The sequence below is a fragment of the Abramis brama genome (assembly GCF_963993115.1).
Source record: "Abramis brama genome assembly, chromosome: 21".
Taxonomy (NCBI): domain Eukaryota; kingdom Metazoa; phylum Chordata; class Actinopteri; order Cypriniformes; family Leuciscidae; genus Abramis; species Abramis brama.
The window spans coordinates 12,134,453-12,148,300 of NC_139983.1; the positions used below are offsets into that span (position 1 = coordinate 12,134,453).

The 13,848-nt window shown below is 37.7% G+C and overlaps 1 protein-coding gene across 1 annotated transcript in view; it reads right to left on the bottom strand.

The window, feature by feature from the left end:
• Positions 1-13,848, bottom strand: part of smyd3 (SET and MYND domain containing 3) — a 194,872-nt gene that overhangs the window by 59,076 nt on the left and 121,948 nt on the right. Inside the window, exon 6 of the mRNA XM_084096189.1 lies at positions 863-930. Within this exon, the coding sequence (XP_083952315.1) occupies positions 863-930 (68 nt within the window). The remainder of the gene's footprint in view (positions 1-862; positions 931-13,848) is intronic.

A 13,848-nucleotide genomic window follows, 5' to 3' on the forward strand; every position in this document is an offset into this window, starting at 1 on the left:
GCAATTACCACTAATAATTTCCACACTTTTTCTATGTTCAGTGCAAAGCATGCTGGGATGTCTCTTATGTCACCCATCTGGGGTAATATCATCGTATTTTAAATATAATAAAAAAAAGTTAATATTTTTAATATTATGCAATAATTAATACTTTTTTTATATATATTCTTTTTTGTGAATCACTAACCCTAGATATGATTAATATGAACAGTTATGCTTTTCTTGGCAAGCAGCAATAATAATATCCACAATTGTTGTATGTTCACTGCAAAGCATGCTGGGATGTCCCTTATGTCAGTCATCTGGGGATAATACCACCGTATTTTAAATATTATAATATTTTGTATGTATTTATTATTAATAATTTTATGCAACACTTTTCATTCAAAGTGCAATTATATGTTTAATATGATGTAAAAAAGTTTTTTTTTGTATTTTTTATATTATGCAATAATTAATACTTTTTTGATGGATTTTTTCATCACTAACCCAAAGTATGAATATTAATAATAGTGACACTAATAATTTCCACAATTGTTCTATGTTCAGTGCAAAACATGCTGGAATGTCACTCATGTCCCTCACCTGGGGTAATATCATTATATTTTTAAAAATATTAATATTTAATATATTTTAATGATCAATAATATTATGCAATACTTTTAATTCATTTTAAGTGCAATTTAATGTTTAGTTTGATGTAAAAAAGAAAGAAAAAAAGTTAATATTTTTTATGAATTTTTTAACGCTAAGTATGGATAATATTAACAGTGACGCTTTTCTTAGCAAGTAGCACTAATAATGTCCACAATTGTTCTATGTTCAGTGCAAAGCATGCTGGGATGTCCCTCATGTCACTCACCTGGGGTAAAGCCCCACCCCCAAATCCTGCAGCTCTCCATCACTGATGCTGAAACAGTTGCAGGTCACCTGTGTGAAAACATGAAAAAAAAGGCATCTCAGAGTGAGGACATAATGATAATATTCTCCTCTCATCATTAGTTCTCTTGTTAATTCGACTATTTGTCTCTTTTTCTTCCCATATAGAAAGTAATGATGCGGCCTGCCAAAAAACGTTTATGCAAATCTAAATTATTTGGTGAGACCAGACTTGAATAAGTTGTTCTGATTTCGACCAGATCCCAGATGTTCACTATCAATCCCCTCATGGAGAAGCACAAGGGCTTCACTGAGTGAGTGTGTGTTTGTTTGGCTGCCGCTGACTGATGGTCTGATTGCCGTAGGGACGATACGCTGCAGAACCGAAACTGGACCGAGTCCATCTCTCGTCCGTAACTAGTCACAACCCGCAATGAAACCCGAAATGAAAGAGAGAGGAGAGGATGGTAGCAGGTGATTCTGACAGGTTATTAGATTGGAGCTCTGCGGGACAGATGAGCAGAAGGAGAAAAGCAAACAGAACACAGTCGTAAATAGACAGCGTGAGCGTTGTTGACACGGGGTAAACAGCAGTGTGTGATTTCAGGGACATTTCACAACAGAATGAATTATTAACACTGAGAAAACGCATCCAAAAATGAACCAAATCGATTGTGCTGCGGGGTCAAAAAAGCCATTGGATGTTTAAATAAATTATAGTTTAATACACCAACACCCTTAAAGGGATTAGTTCACCCAAAAAATGAAAGATCTGTCATACTTTACTCACCTTCATGTCATTCCTCTCTGACTTTCTTTCCTCTGTGGAACACATGAGATTTTGAACAATGTCTAGGCTGCTTGTTTCCATATAATGAATGTGAATTTGAACTACTAAGGATGTAGTTCTAAACTACATATTTTCAAAATCAACTCTAATTGGTCTCAAGGGAACCCTGTATATTTAGGCAGGAATTTGAATTCAATCAATTACAAGGAATCTGCAAATATTATAATACATTTTTACTTTGGTTACAATTATACATGAAAATATTATAATACATTTTTACTTTGGTTACAATTATACATGAAAATATATGCATTATAATGTACATTATGAATACCTTTGCATACAATCATTTGCTGAAAATCTTCACTTATAATGTTGTAACTCTCAAATATCGTTTACATTTGTGTACACTGCAACCTTCTGCAAAATAATAATAATAATAATAATAATTTTAAAAAAGGAATTATTAAATTAAAAACAAACTTAACAAATGCTGTCTTGGCCCCTAACTAATTATTTTTTAGTTAATTTTTTAAGTTAAAGCACTAAAATGACTACAACTAAAACTGAAATAAAAATAAATTAAAGCCAAGTAAAAATTTCATAAAACAACAAAACCTAATAAAAATACCAAAATTATACAAAAACTTAAACAAAAATGAAAATTGAAAATACAAATGTCAATTTTTTTTAAATGTACTTATTTATTTAAAAAAATATTATAATAGTATATAAAAAATATACTAAAAAAAAGCTTTTTTTATTTCAATTAAATTAATGTACTATATTTAAGTTTGATAATGTTTTTTAATTAAATATTTTGTATTTTTAGGGGATATTATGTTACTTAATTATATTTGTGCAGTAGTTATGATCCATTTATTCACTTTTTGAGCATAAACCTGAAAATGAAATTTCCAACTTAAAATGTCATAAATCTTGAATGATTTGAAGGAACGTATTTCTTTTCGGTTAAAAAGTAGAGCACAAGACGGTTAAAGAGAACAATCTAGTGAAATTGTTGAGACTGCATTATAATATTCATACCCAAAAGCATATCAACCCCAACTTTGACCCAATCGATCGCAAACATCACCTCATTCCCAATGAAGAGCTTCAAACTCTAGCTAATGCAAATCGATTTAAATACACTGAAAAACAGCATCACGCACACAAGAAAGAAATTAAACGGTTGACAGGCAAAAACACCCCTTGATGTTGCCCTCGTATGAAAACATATTTCTGGCACATGCCCAACTAATTAATGACTAATATATGTGCGGAGCTGCTGGGAAGACTGGCGGCTCTTCATGTGGCGCCATTGCAGAGTCTTTCATGTGGGGAGCGTGAGATGGGTTTCAAAAGGTGTGACTGAACGACTGCTTGGTTGCAGTCTCACTGACGACAGGTTGAAGTGTGTGTTTGTGTGCATATAGCATGTCTGAGGTCTGGCATCTCGCTCCACGTATCTGCACTACACAATAGAGAATTGGATCCACACTCGCCCTATTTTAGTTACACGTCACTTCATTATTCATATATTGTTTTCTACATTCTGAAAATAAAAAAGCATGTAAAGACGGACAAATGACCTCTCGTGCTTTCAACAGGATCCAAAAAACAAACATGGACTTGAAGTAGATGATGTGGGATAAATAAATCAACGTGAAATCATCCAGATGCAAAAAAAATGTTAACATCTGTCCAAGTAAATGCAAGGAGACTCTGTTCTACATAAAAACACACTGACACTGCATTCATTTACATTTTCCTTGGCAAGCAGTGAAGTTCTCAGATGAGCAATTTGGTCAAAGAGACATACTGCAGGGACAAACAAAGAAGGGTCACCCACATAAAAGATAATAATATATCAGAATACATATACATATGCCTATGGAGAGAGAGAGAGAGAGAGAGAGAGAGAGAGAGAGAGAGAGAGAGAGAGAGAGAGAGCTCAAAACTTACCCCTTGGAGAATCTACAAAAATTGTAATAATTTTAAAGGGATTTTAAAGTTGATGAATGTTTATATGTGAATAAAAGCCTAAATTCAATATGTTCATCATATAAAGCGATAATGTCTCTTCAGAAAATTTGGATTAAACTGCATATGAATTAGTTTTACAAACTCTTTATGAACTTTTTAAAAATTCAAAGTAGTAGTTGCGTAGCTGCCAGAAACAGAATATTTACCATTTGCCAGGGACAGAAATCATTTAGATTTCATCAAAAAGATCTTCATTTGTGTTCTGAAGATGAACGAAAGTCTTACGGGTTTGGAACGACATGAGGGTGAGTAATTATTGACAGAATTTTAATTTTTGGGTAAACTAACCCTTTAAGAGCAGGGGGGTGTAAACTTGAATCAGATGATCAGGGTAAAAGTACTAAATAAAAAAATAATAAAAAAAAACATGTTCACATATACACATCCCATTATGATACCCCATGTTGAACATGTAAAGTCAGAGCAGCCATTCGTGCTGAACTGGTGAACAGATATTCTGCAGAGCTCAGTAACTCAAAAGCACCGTGCTGCACTGACATCACACCAACTGTACTGCAGACCTGTTATTCAATGGTGTGAATCACTTCTCTGCCTTTCCTGCCAGTATGCGCCATCTGCACACACAACACATCACGCTCAAAGTAAACGGTGAAGTTGTTTTTGAACTTTTTAGAACTTTTAATGGAGAAATCACTGGCAGAGTTTTGAGGGCATTATGTAACAGCACTGATGCAGATGGAGCAAATTACCTCAAAAATGCTGTGTACCATATCATCTTCTCTCTAAATAAAGACGTTAATTAATTTCAAACCTCTGTATTTTCCATGTCTTAATATCTCTAGGTCAGGTTGGTTCAGCTGGGATTATGTGCATTCAATTTTACAATGGCGAATTTATTTTTCAGGTCTTGCATTTAGAGAATCATTGGTCAGACTTGCATTGGTCAGATCGCTTGCATCTGCACTGGAAACACATCAAACCACTAAACAGCCCAGTTCATTCACATTCTAGCAAACTACACAGTGAAGAAGCAATGATGCTATGGGGGTTTCCTCCGAGGAGGCAAGGGAGGCAGTGCCTCCTTAAAAAAAAAATGGATAAGAAACAATCCATATTACAAAGATAAAACAACGCAAATATTACAAAATGTGACATTACAATACAAAATCACTAGTTTTTCTAAAGTAATCAGTCCAACAGTGACACCAGCAGTTAAAGTTACAGTGGGAGTCCGTGAATCTTGCCTCCACTGAGCCCATTGACTTTTAACAGACCCCCTAAAGCGTGTGCTGGGTTTGGTGGGGGTTAGTTGAGAATGAATGGGGGAAAGTCACATGAGAGGAGGCAATACCTCCATCACGCTATGATTGGTTATGGTTGGATATGATTGGTCCGTGCGATAAATCTCGCCTCTTGTTTTGCTGCGCGTTCGCGAATCGGTCAAAATAATGGCAAAATAATGGCGTTAATGGGAAGACTAACCCAATGTCTGTTAACCCATACATCATCAGGTGGTATCACTCATTTTTGACCAACAGGACCCAGCATGTCCGAGTGAACCAGACATTATCTGAGTGTAAAGTCATCAATACAGGTGTCCCATTCTGTTTACATTATACACAAACGATTGTACAAGCAGTCATCCCAGCACTTTTATTGTCAAGTTTTCGAATGACACTGCCATCTTGGGACTTATGGATACAGCCACTGACATTTCTGGCTATAGTTTGGAGGTTAAAAAGTTTGTACAATGGTGTGAGGACCATCATCTCATTGGAAATACTAAGAAAACAGAAGAAATGATTTTTGATCCAGGGGGACCATACTCCATTAATGGCCCATAACATTTGTATTACACAGGTTCATTCTAACAAATTTGAGTGTATATATTGACTGTAATTTGTCTTGGAATTTCCATGTGAGTTCTGAATGCACTAGTATCCAACAGCGACTCAACTTCTTGCGAAGACTCAGGGTGTTTGGGGTTGGACAGAGGGTATTGATGTTATTTTATCATGCTGGGATAGAGAGTGTATTTCATTACGGAATCATAGCTTGGTTTGGTAACATATCAGCTAAGTTAAAAATCACAAATAGACTGGTTTACACAGCAATTAAAATGATGGGGTGAGGAAGCATCCCTCCCTCCAAATTTTCTTTGAGAAAACCATAGTTAAACAGGCTAGGAAAATTATAGCGGACCCCTACCATGTCCTGTACTCAAGAGTACGAACTGCTCCCATCAGGTAGATGCTATAGGATTCCAATTAAATACAGGAAAAGATACCTGAATAGGTATAAAACTCCTCGGGTGTGAAATGAGGGGCTGTGCTGTAGGTACTAAATGCACTTATGTCTGCACTTTTTTTGTTTCTGTGTCTATTACTGCACTATAATTGTATGTATTTTATGTGGCAGCTTTTGTGACCAAGACAAATTTCCCTAGGGACAAATAAAGTAATCTTGAATCTTTAATCTAGAAGAATAATTAAAATTAAGTAAACAACTCACCCACCTGCTGTAGATATCCCCGCTTTATGTCCCATCAAAATCAAACGTGAAATGGTCTGAAAACATGATGACTGTTGTATGTATATTGCCACTGCAATATATATATACTCTGAAGAACATACATACTCTGAACACCCTCTATAAGAGACACCAAGCATTTTAAAAGTAGTATAAAAGCCCAGTTCATGGATACATTGGTCACAATGGCTTTGTCTGCCGGGACAGAAAGGGCACTGAACAAGCATTATGATCAGTTGTATCTCATTTGCAAAACCGCCAGCATGGCTGGCTGAGCGTACTGACACAAAAGCACAAGCCTGTTACTGTCAGCCCCAAAAAATGCCAGCCACACCAAAAGACACGCAACTCAAAGCCCTACTGTAAACGCTCCCTGGACAGCAACCAGAACTCTGTCAGAGCTCATCAAAAACACAGAGGCTCCCTGGGAAATAGAACAGTGCACATCTTTGTCTGAAGGCTGTTTTACATGTACTGAAGGGCTGCCCATCAAAAACAGAAAAGAAAAGGAAGAAAGACATGGCCAACAACAGAATTACATTAGAACAACAACATCGTCTCCCCTCTGTCTCATCAGCACACCTGCTTTCTACTACAGGGATCAAAGCAGGCGATTCCATCACAATGGCAGGATCCAAGCGAGATGCAGAGGATGGCTGGTTTCAAGAAAGACACTCAATATAATAAATAGGTTTCTGTTCTCGTCTGACCCTCCCCTCAGATCTGCAATGCAGCCTCGCAGCGCTCACGGACCTGAGTCGTGAGAGGTGTTTTTCAGATGAATCTGACACGGCAGGGTCTCAGAGAGGATGTCTTTAATCACAGGCTGTCTCCTCTTTCCACCGGAGGTGCGAACACTGGGAACAAATCTATACGGTACATTTGTAGCCTTTGGGGAAACATTAGGTTTCTGACTTGGGCTAATTTTTCTTTATACAATCTTGGGAGAAAATTAAATTGTGTCACAAGGGGATACATCAATTCTTTTTTCACTATATACAGAATTGAAAGGTCTATATAAAGTGAACGGAGAGCTCTATAGAGTATTTCAGCCATGCAAATGCAATATAGTTGCAGCTATGATGATAAAACAAAAACAGCTAATGTATACACCACTGCACAGAACCCATAACGAATGAATATTAACCTACTGTATATAACTGTATCTTGTGACTGAAGGATGGTACAAGGATGGCATATATTATAAAAAAAAATCATATCAATTACCATGTTTAACACTATGGAAAGTTAAACAAATAGTAAAATAAATGTAATCCATTTGTGTAAATACTATACATTTTCCCATAGTAAATGTTTAAAATGTCATTCTCACCACCAACAATTTCATCACAGAATGCTATTAAATAATACATAATCTGACATGTGAATGACATTGTTGTAGGAATGTTCATTCATTTCAGGGAAATTAATTAATTAATTAACTAACGACAAACAAACAAATTACCTAACTAACTCGCCGCTGGTTCCTTCTAGTTTTTCTATGGGGTTTTAGATTTATGAGTAAAATAAAGCCTGTGGTAAACATAACATGACAATACTTTGACGTTTTGTTCTTTAACACACTCACACCCCAAACTGTCTTATCTAGTTACTTATTAAAAACGTATGTTTTCAAAAATGAACATAACTGCTTCAAAATTCACGTTTTCACTGGGTGTGTGTATTTTTCGTTGTAGAGCAAAACGTCAAAGTATCGTCAAGTTATGTTTACCATAGGCTTTATTTTACACATAAACCCCCCCCCCCCAAAAAACATAGGAAAATCTCAAAGGAACCAGCGGCAAATTAGACTTCTGGGTTCTGACATCATTCCTGCACCACTTTATTGCATATTAGACAATTTGGATAAAACCTCTGACAAATTAATTTGAAAAATTAATTTTCTAAAAGTCCACATGTCCAAAAGTGCTTATAGTTGAAGAATCACCCAGTTATGAGTTGTAAAAACTGTTCACATCTTCATCAAGATCATAATGACAAATTCACTGCCATTTGCCCTAATATGTAAAAACAATGTAATTGGCTAAAGGTTGTTAAAGGGGAACATGGCAACTCTAGCCATTTCTTCGTTGATTTTCCCTTTTGTTGTCGCGTGTTTTCTCAACGAGCTCCCCCTACAGCTGTGGGCCGTGTATTTCACAACACTGTAGTAAAAAAATCTCACTTGCGGCACCCTCCTCCCCCTTTCTACCGCTGTCTAACTTTATCGTGTGGAGCTATGTCTACCGAGGTGGGTAATACATCATACACAGTATCATATGGCGTGTGTGAATATGTTGAATGCCTTAAAGCAGTTTGTGTTTCTCGCTCGTTCTCGCTTCTCACGAGACTTCCTATTTCCAACTTGCATGTTGCAAGGTTGGTTTTCCACCGGGGAACGCTGGGGGGTGCGGGGAAAGTCACCATTCTCACCAGACCAGGTTATTTAACCATCCAAATGATTTCTAAACGGATTTATTAAGTTTAAATAGTTGCCAAGTTCCCCTTTAACTAGTGAACTCTAAAATAATTTTTAGTACTGTCTAGTGTGCTTTCTTTGTTCCTCAACATTTTAGAGTATATATAAATTAATTTATGATAATATTATCATTATTATATGTCATTAACAACCAAAAACATGTAAACATATTTGCCTAATAAGCGTTACCATAAAAAACTAGTCATTTCTAAGTCCAAAGATTTGAAATCTGAGATATATTTAATGATGTTTCATTAACAAAGTCCGGGAGGAGCACGTTCAAATAATCTACCCAATCAACTCGTCATCAGCAATTACCACGTCTATCCTACAAAGTCGACTCACCGACATTCCTCGAAAGTTTTCAGCATCCCTCTACCACCCCGACCTGTCACTCTTGGTTTGTTGAGTGCCAGGTGCCCTACCACAGCCAGGAATACGGGGAGAGTCTTCTGGGTTCGGGCCAAATTCCAAACTCGGAGCCCTCTCCTCGGACAGCACACCAAATACGCATACCATTCATTCAATCTGACTTATTTATAAGTGTGAACTCTTACTCTGACACAAGGGCATTTGGGGCAGTCGTGGCCTAATGGTTAGAGTCATACTGGTAACCCGAAGGTTGCAGGTTTGATTCTCAATTCTCATTCACAGGAAATGACTGAGGTGCAGTCAATCACCAATCGCTCCACGGGCACCACAGCAAAAACATGGCTGTCCACTGCTCCGAATGTGTGAGTCCAAGGAGTAGGTGTGCATTCCCTACTCACTATTTCAAATGTGTGTGCACTAACTTGGATGGGTTAAATGCAGAGGACAAATTCCGAGTATGGGTTACCATGTCACTTTCACTTTTTTCCACTTTCACTTTTTAACACCAACACATACTGTATAAAACACTTGAGATTGCACTATTTACACATTCTTCCTCCAATATTTAAATGAGTTTTTTCCTTAAACTATTTCATCCATCCCCAGTCCTGAATACATGGTGACATCCTAGCTAACAAACAGGCGTGTGCACTTGATTTCCTGCGGTACACCGGTAATTCCTGTGGATGGCTTTGTCTTTGTATCCCAGCATGCCTCTTTGCCCTCCTCATCTAAATGCAGAACAACGTACATACCTAGTTATGTTTGTAAGAGGGCTTTTCAATCTCAGCGGTAAGTCTTACGCCATTAGGCAGCACAACTGTTATTAAATGGCTAGGGAAGGAAGCTGTGAAAAACAACCAATAAAACCAACAAGAGTTTAGATGCGTCAAGCTCCTCCAAATCTTTCTTTGTCCTCCCAGACGAAATCCACCGGCTGTAAGAAGCACTCAAGCACAGCGTCAACATCTGCAGTTCAGACTGGGGTCCTTGCTGGATGGCGTACACCCATGGTCACCTCCAGGAGAACATCTTTAATAAGAGCAAGCAGTCTGAGACAGAGATGTGTTCATTACTGAAGACCATTAAAAAAAAAAAAAAACAGGCCATTAGTGAGTATTTACAGAGTGCTAATACTATGGGGATCCATGATTTTCTTGCCTCTCTTTTGGGAGTACAGGGCGATCTGCCAACAATGTTAATGTAGGTTTGGAGCAGGCACAGTGCCCGATGTTATAAATAAAGGTTGTTTGTGTGGTTGGTTGGATGGTAGATACCATTTAAGGTCAGTCTACATGAGGGAGGGTTTGAGCCTTCTAAAATAAGGAGATGAGGAGAGGGGTTTGTTTATCTCACTGACTAGTCGCTCATACAAAAACACTTTAGTAAGGTCTGACCTCTCACACCCAGAGCGACCTGCACTGAAGGAGTGAGGTGTTATATACAGTAAATAGTTATACATTTAAATAGAAACATTATGAATAAAGTATCTTTTAAAATAAAAATAAATGTTATATACAGTGAGGAAAATAAGTATTTGAACACCCTGCTATTTTGCAAGTTCTCCCACTTGGAAATCATGGAGGGGTCTGAAATTGTCATCGTAGGTGCATGTCCACTGTGAGAGACATAATCTAAAAAAAAAATCCAGAAATCACAATGTATGATTTTTTAACTATTTATTTGTATGATACAGCTGCAAATAAGTATTTGAACACCTGAGAAAATCAATGTTAATATTTGGTACAGTAGCCTTTGTTTGCAATTACAGAGGTCAAACGTTTCCTGTAGTTTTTCACCAGGTTTGCACACACTGCAGGAGGGATTTTTCACTCCTCCACACAGATCTTCTCTAGATCAGTCAGGTTTCTGGGCTGTCGCTGAGAAACACGGAGTTTGAGCTCCCTCCAAAGAGTCTCTATTGGGTTTAGGTCTGGAGACTGGCTAGGCCACGCCAGAACCTTGATATGCTTCTTACAGAGCCACTCCTTGGTTATCCTGGCTGTGTGCTTCGGGTCATTGTCATGTTGGAAGACCCAGCCTCGACCCATCTTCAATGCTCTAACTGAGGGAAGGAGGTTGTTCCCCAAAATCTCGCAATACATGGCCCCGGTCATCCTCTCCTTAATACAGTGCAGTCGCCCTGTCCCATGTGCAGAAAAACACCCCCAAAGCATGATGCTACCACCCCCATGCTTCAGAGTAGGGATGGTGTTCTTGGGATGGTACTCATCATTCTTCTTCCTCCAAACACGTTTAGTGGAATTATGACCAAAAAGTTCTATTTTGGTCTCATCTGACCACATGACTTTCTCCCATGACTCCTCTGGATCATCCAAATGGTCATTGGCAAACTTAAGACGGGCCTTGACATGTGCTGGTTTAAGCAGGGGAACCTTCCGTGCCATGCATGATTTCAAACCATGACGTCTTAGTGTATTACCAACAGTAACCTTGGAAACGGTGGTCCCAGCTCTTTTCAGGTCATTGACCAGCTCCTCCCGTGTAGTTCTGGGCTGATTTCTCACCTTTCTTAGGATCATTGAGACCCCACGAGGTGAGATCTTGCATGGAGCCCCAGTCCGAGGGAGATTGACAGTCATGTTTAGCTTCTTCCATTTTCTAATGATTGCTCCAACAGTGGACCTTTTTTCACCAAGCTGCTTGGCAATTTCCCCGTAGCCCTTTCCAGCCTTGTGGAGGTGTACAATTTTGTCTCTAGTGTCTTTGGACAGCTCTTTGGTCTTGGCCATGTTAGTAGTTGGATTCTTACTGATTGTATGGGGTGGACAGGTGTCTTTATGCAGCTAACGACCTCAAACAGGTGCATCTAATTTAGGATAATAAATGGAGTGGAGGTGGACATTTTAAAGGCAGACTAACAGGTCTTTGAGGGTCAGAATTCTAGCTGATAGACAGGTGTTCAAATACTTATTTGCAGCTGTATCATACAAATAAATAGTTAAAAAATCATATATTGTGATTTCTGGATTTTTTTTTTTAGATTATGTCTCTCACAGTGGACATGCACCTACGATGACAATTTCAGACCCCTCCATGATTTCAAGTGGGAGAACTTGCAAAATAGCAGGGTGTTCAAATACTTATTTTCCTCACTGTATACATAAATAAATAATTAAGAACTAAAGCTTTCAAATAGCTATCAAGATCATTCAAACAGCAATTTAATTCATCTTCATTTTATTAATTGGACTTTTTAACATTTTTAATGGATATTATATTACTCAGAATAACAATATGCCTATATATACTTTATGTATGTATTTAGTTTTCACTTACAGTGATCAATCTCTTGATCCATTCAGACATAATCAGAGTTTAGGGTACGTTCACTTTACACAACAACGATGAACTATTCCTTTGCGTACAGACAACAACGTTGTCAAATCGTTCCCCGTTCACACGGATCCACGAAAACACCTAAAAACACTGTATTATTCATCCCAGGCCAGTAGTTGGCGCTGTCACTTTGTAAAGAAACACTACGCCCCTACAGACTAAACTCGTAATACGCATGACATCACCATTTTCCCAAATTCACGTTTTTGTAGTTTACGCAGAGAAAACTTCAAAAACTTCCACTTTGAATCCCGTATTCAAATGTTTGCGTTTTCAGGCCCCCAGAACGCCATTGTCGTGTAAATGAACCAATCGCATTAAAAGTTTTTCGTTTTTAGTTGAAAACGGTGTAGTGTAAACAGATCCTTAGTCTCATTTCCCAAGGAAGCACATTTTGCTGGATGAATCAGTCACACAGCCTGTGCCTGTGTGTGTGTGTGCATCTTGTGTTTGTCTCAGTGTGATAGAGAGTGAGAAACCGCAGGCTTCTTTCACATGATGGCATCTCCACCTGTCTGCTCTGACATCTAGGTTCTGTGTGACATCCGTAGCCCATGGCAACAGGATCTGCGACTCCTAGACACACACTCCATCTGCAGTCAGTGTGTGAAGCAACAAGATTAAAACTATCAAAATCCATCCGAAATGGACCTAAAAAAAATCTCACATTCCCACACCCTGCCTGCTGACCTTTACCACTGTAAGAACTGTGAAATTGGGTTTGTGGTATTTCCCCTCTAAAGGTGAAAAAAAAGCATTGGCTCCTAATCGTGCCTTTGTTGGGTGACTGTGAAGGAAGAAGCATTAAGAATTGCCTGGTGCAAAATGTTTTTTTTTTTTTTTTTTTTTTACTAAGAATTAGGTGTGTTTTTGTAATTAAGGACTGCAGTCTGTCTGTGCAGGATTGGTTTATTCTTACATGTTGTGTATATAAGAACTGTTGTGGTGTTGAGCTCTAATCTCTGCGGTCTGCAGCAGCTCAGGTATGTCTACCTGATAGTTAGCACTTCACTGCACAGTCTGGTGTGAAGAGATGATCCATGACTGTAAGATCAAACCACCAAACAGTTGTGTACACACACACACACACACACACATACACGTTGGGTTTTGATAATTTATGGAGACATTCCATAGACAATGCTTTTTATACTGTACAAACTGCATATTCTATCCCCTTACACTAACCACAAACCTACCCTCAGAAAACTTTCTGCATTTTTACATTTTCAAAAAACATCACTTAGAATGATTTATAAGCTTTTTCCTCATGGGGACCAAAAAACGTCTTCACAAGGACAAGGGTTATCGGATATTGCCATATTAAATCATTTTAAATAAAATAATAATTACATAAATAAAAATAAAATAATAAAATAAAATAAAATAAAATAAAATAAAATAAAATAAAATAAAATAAAATAAAATAAAA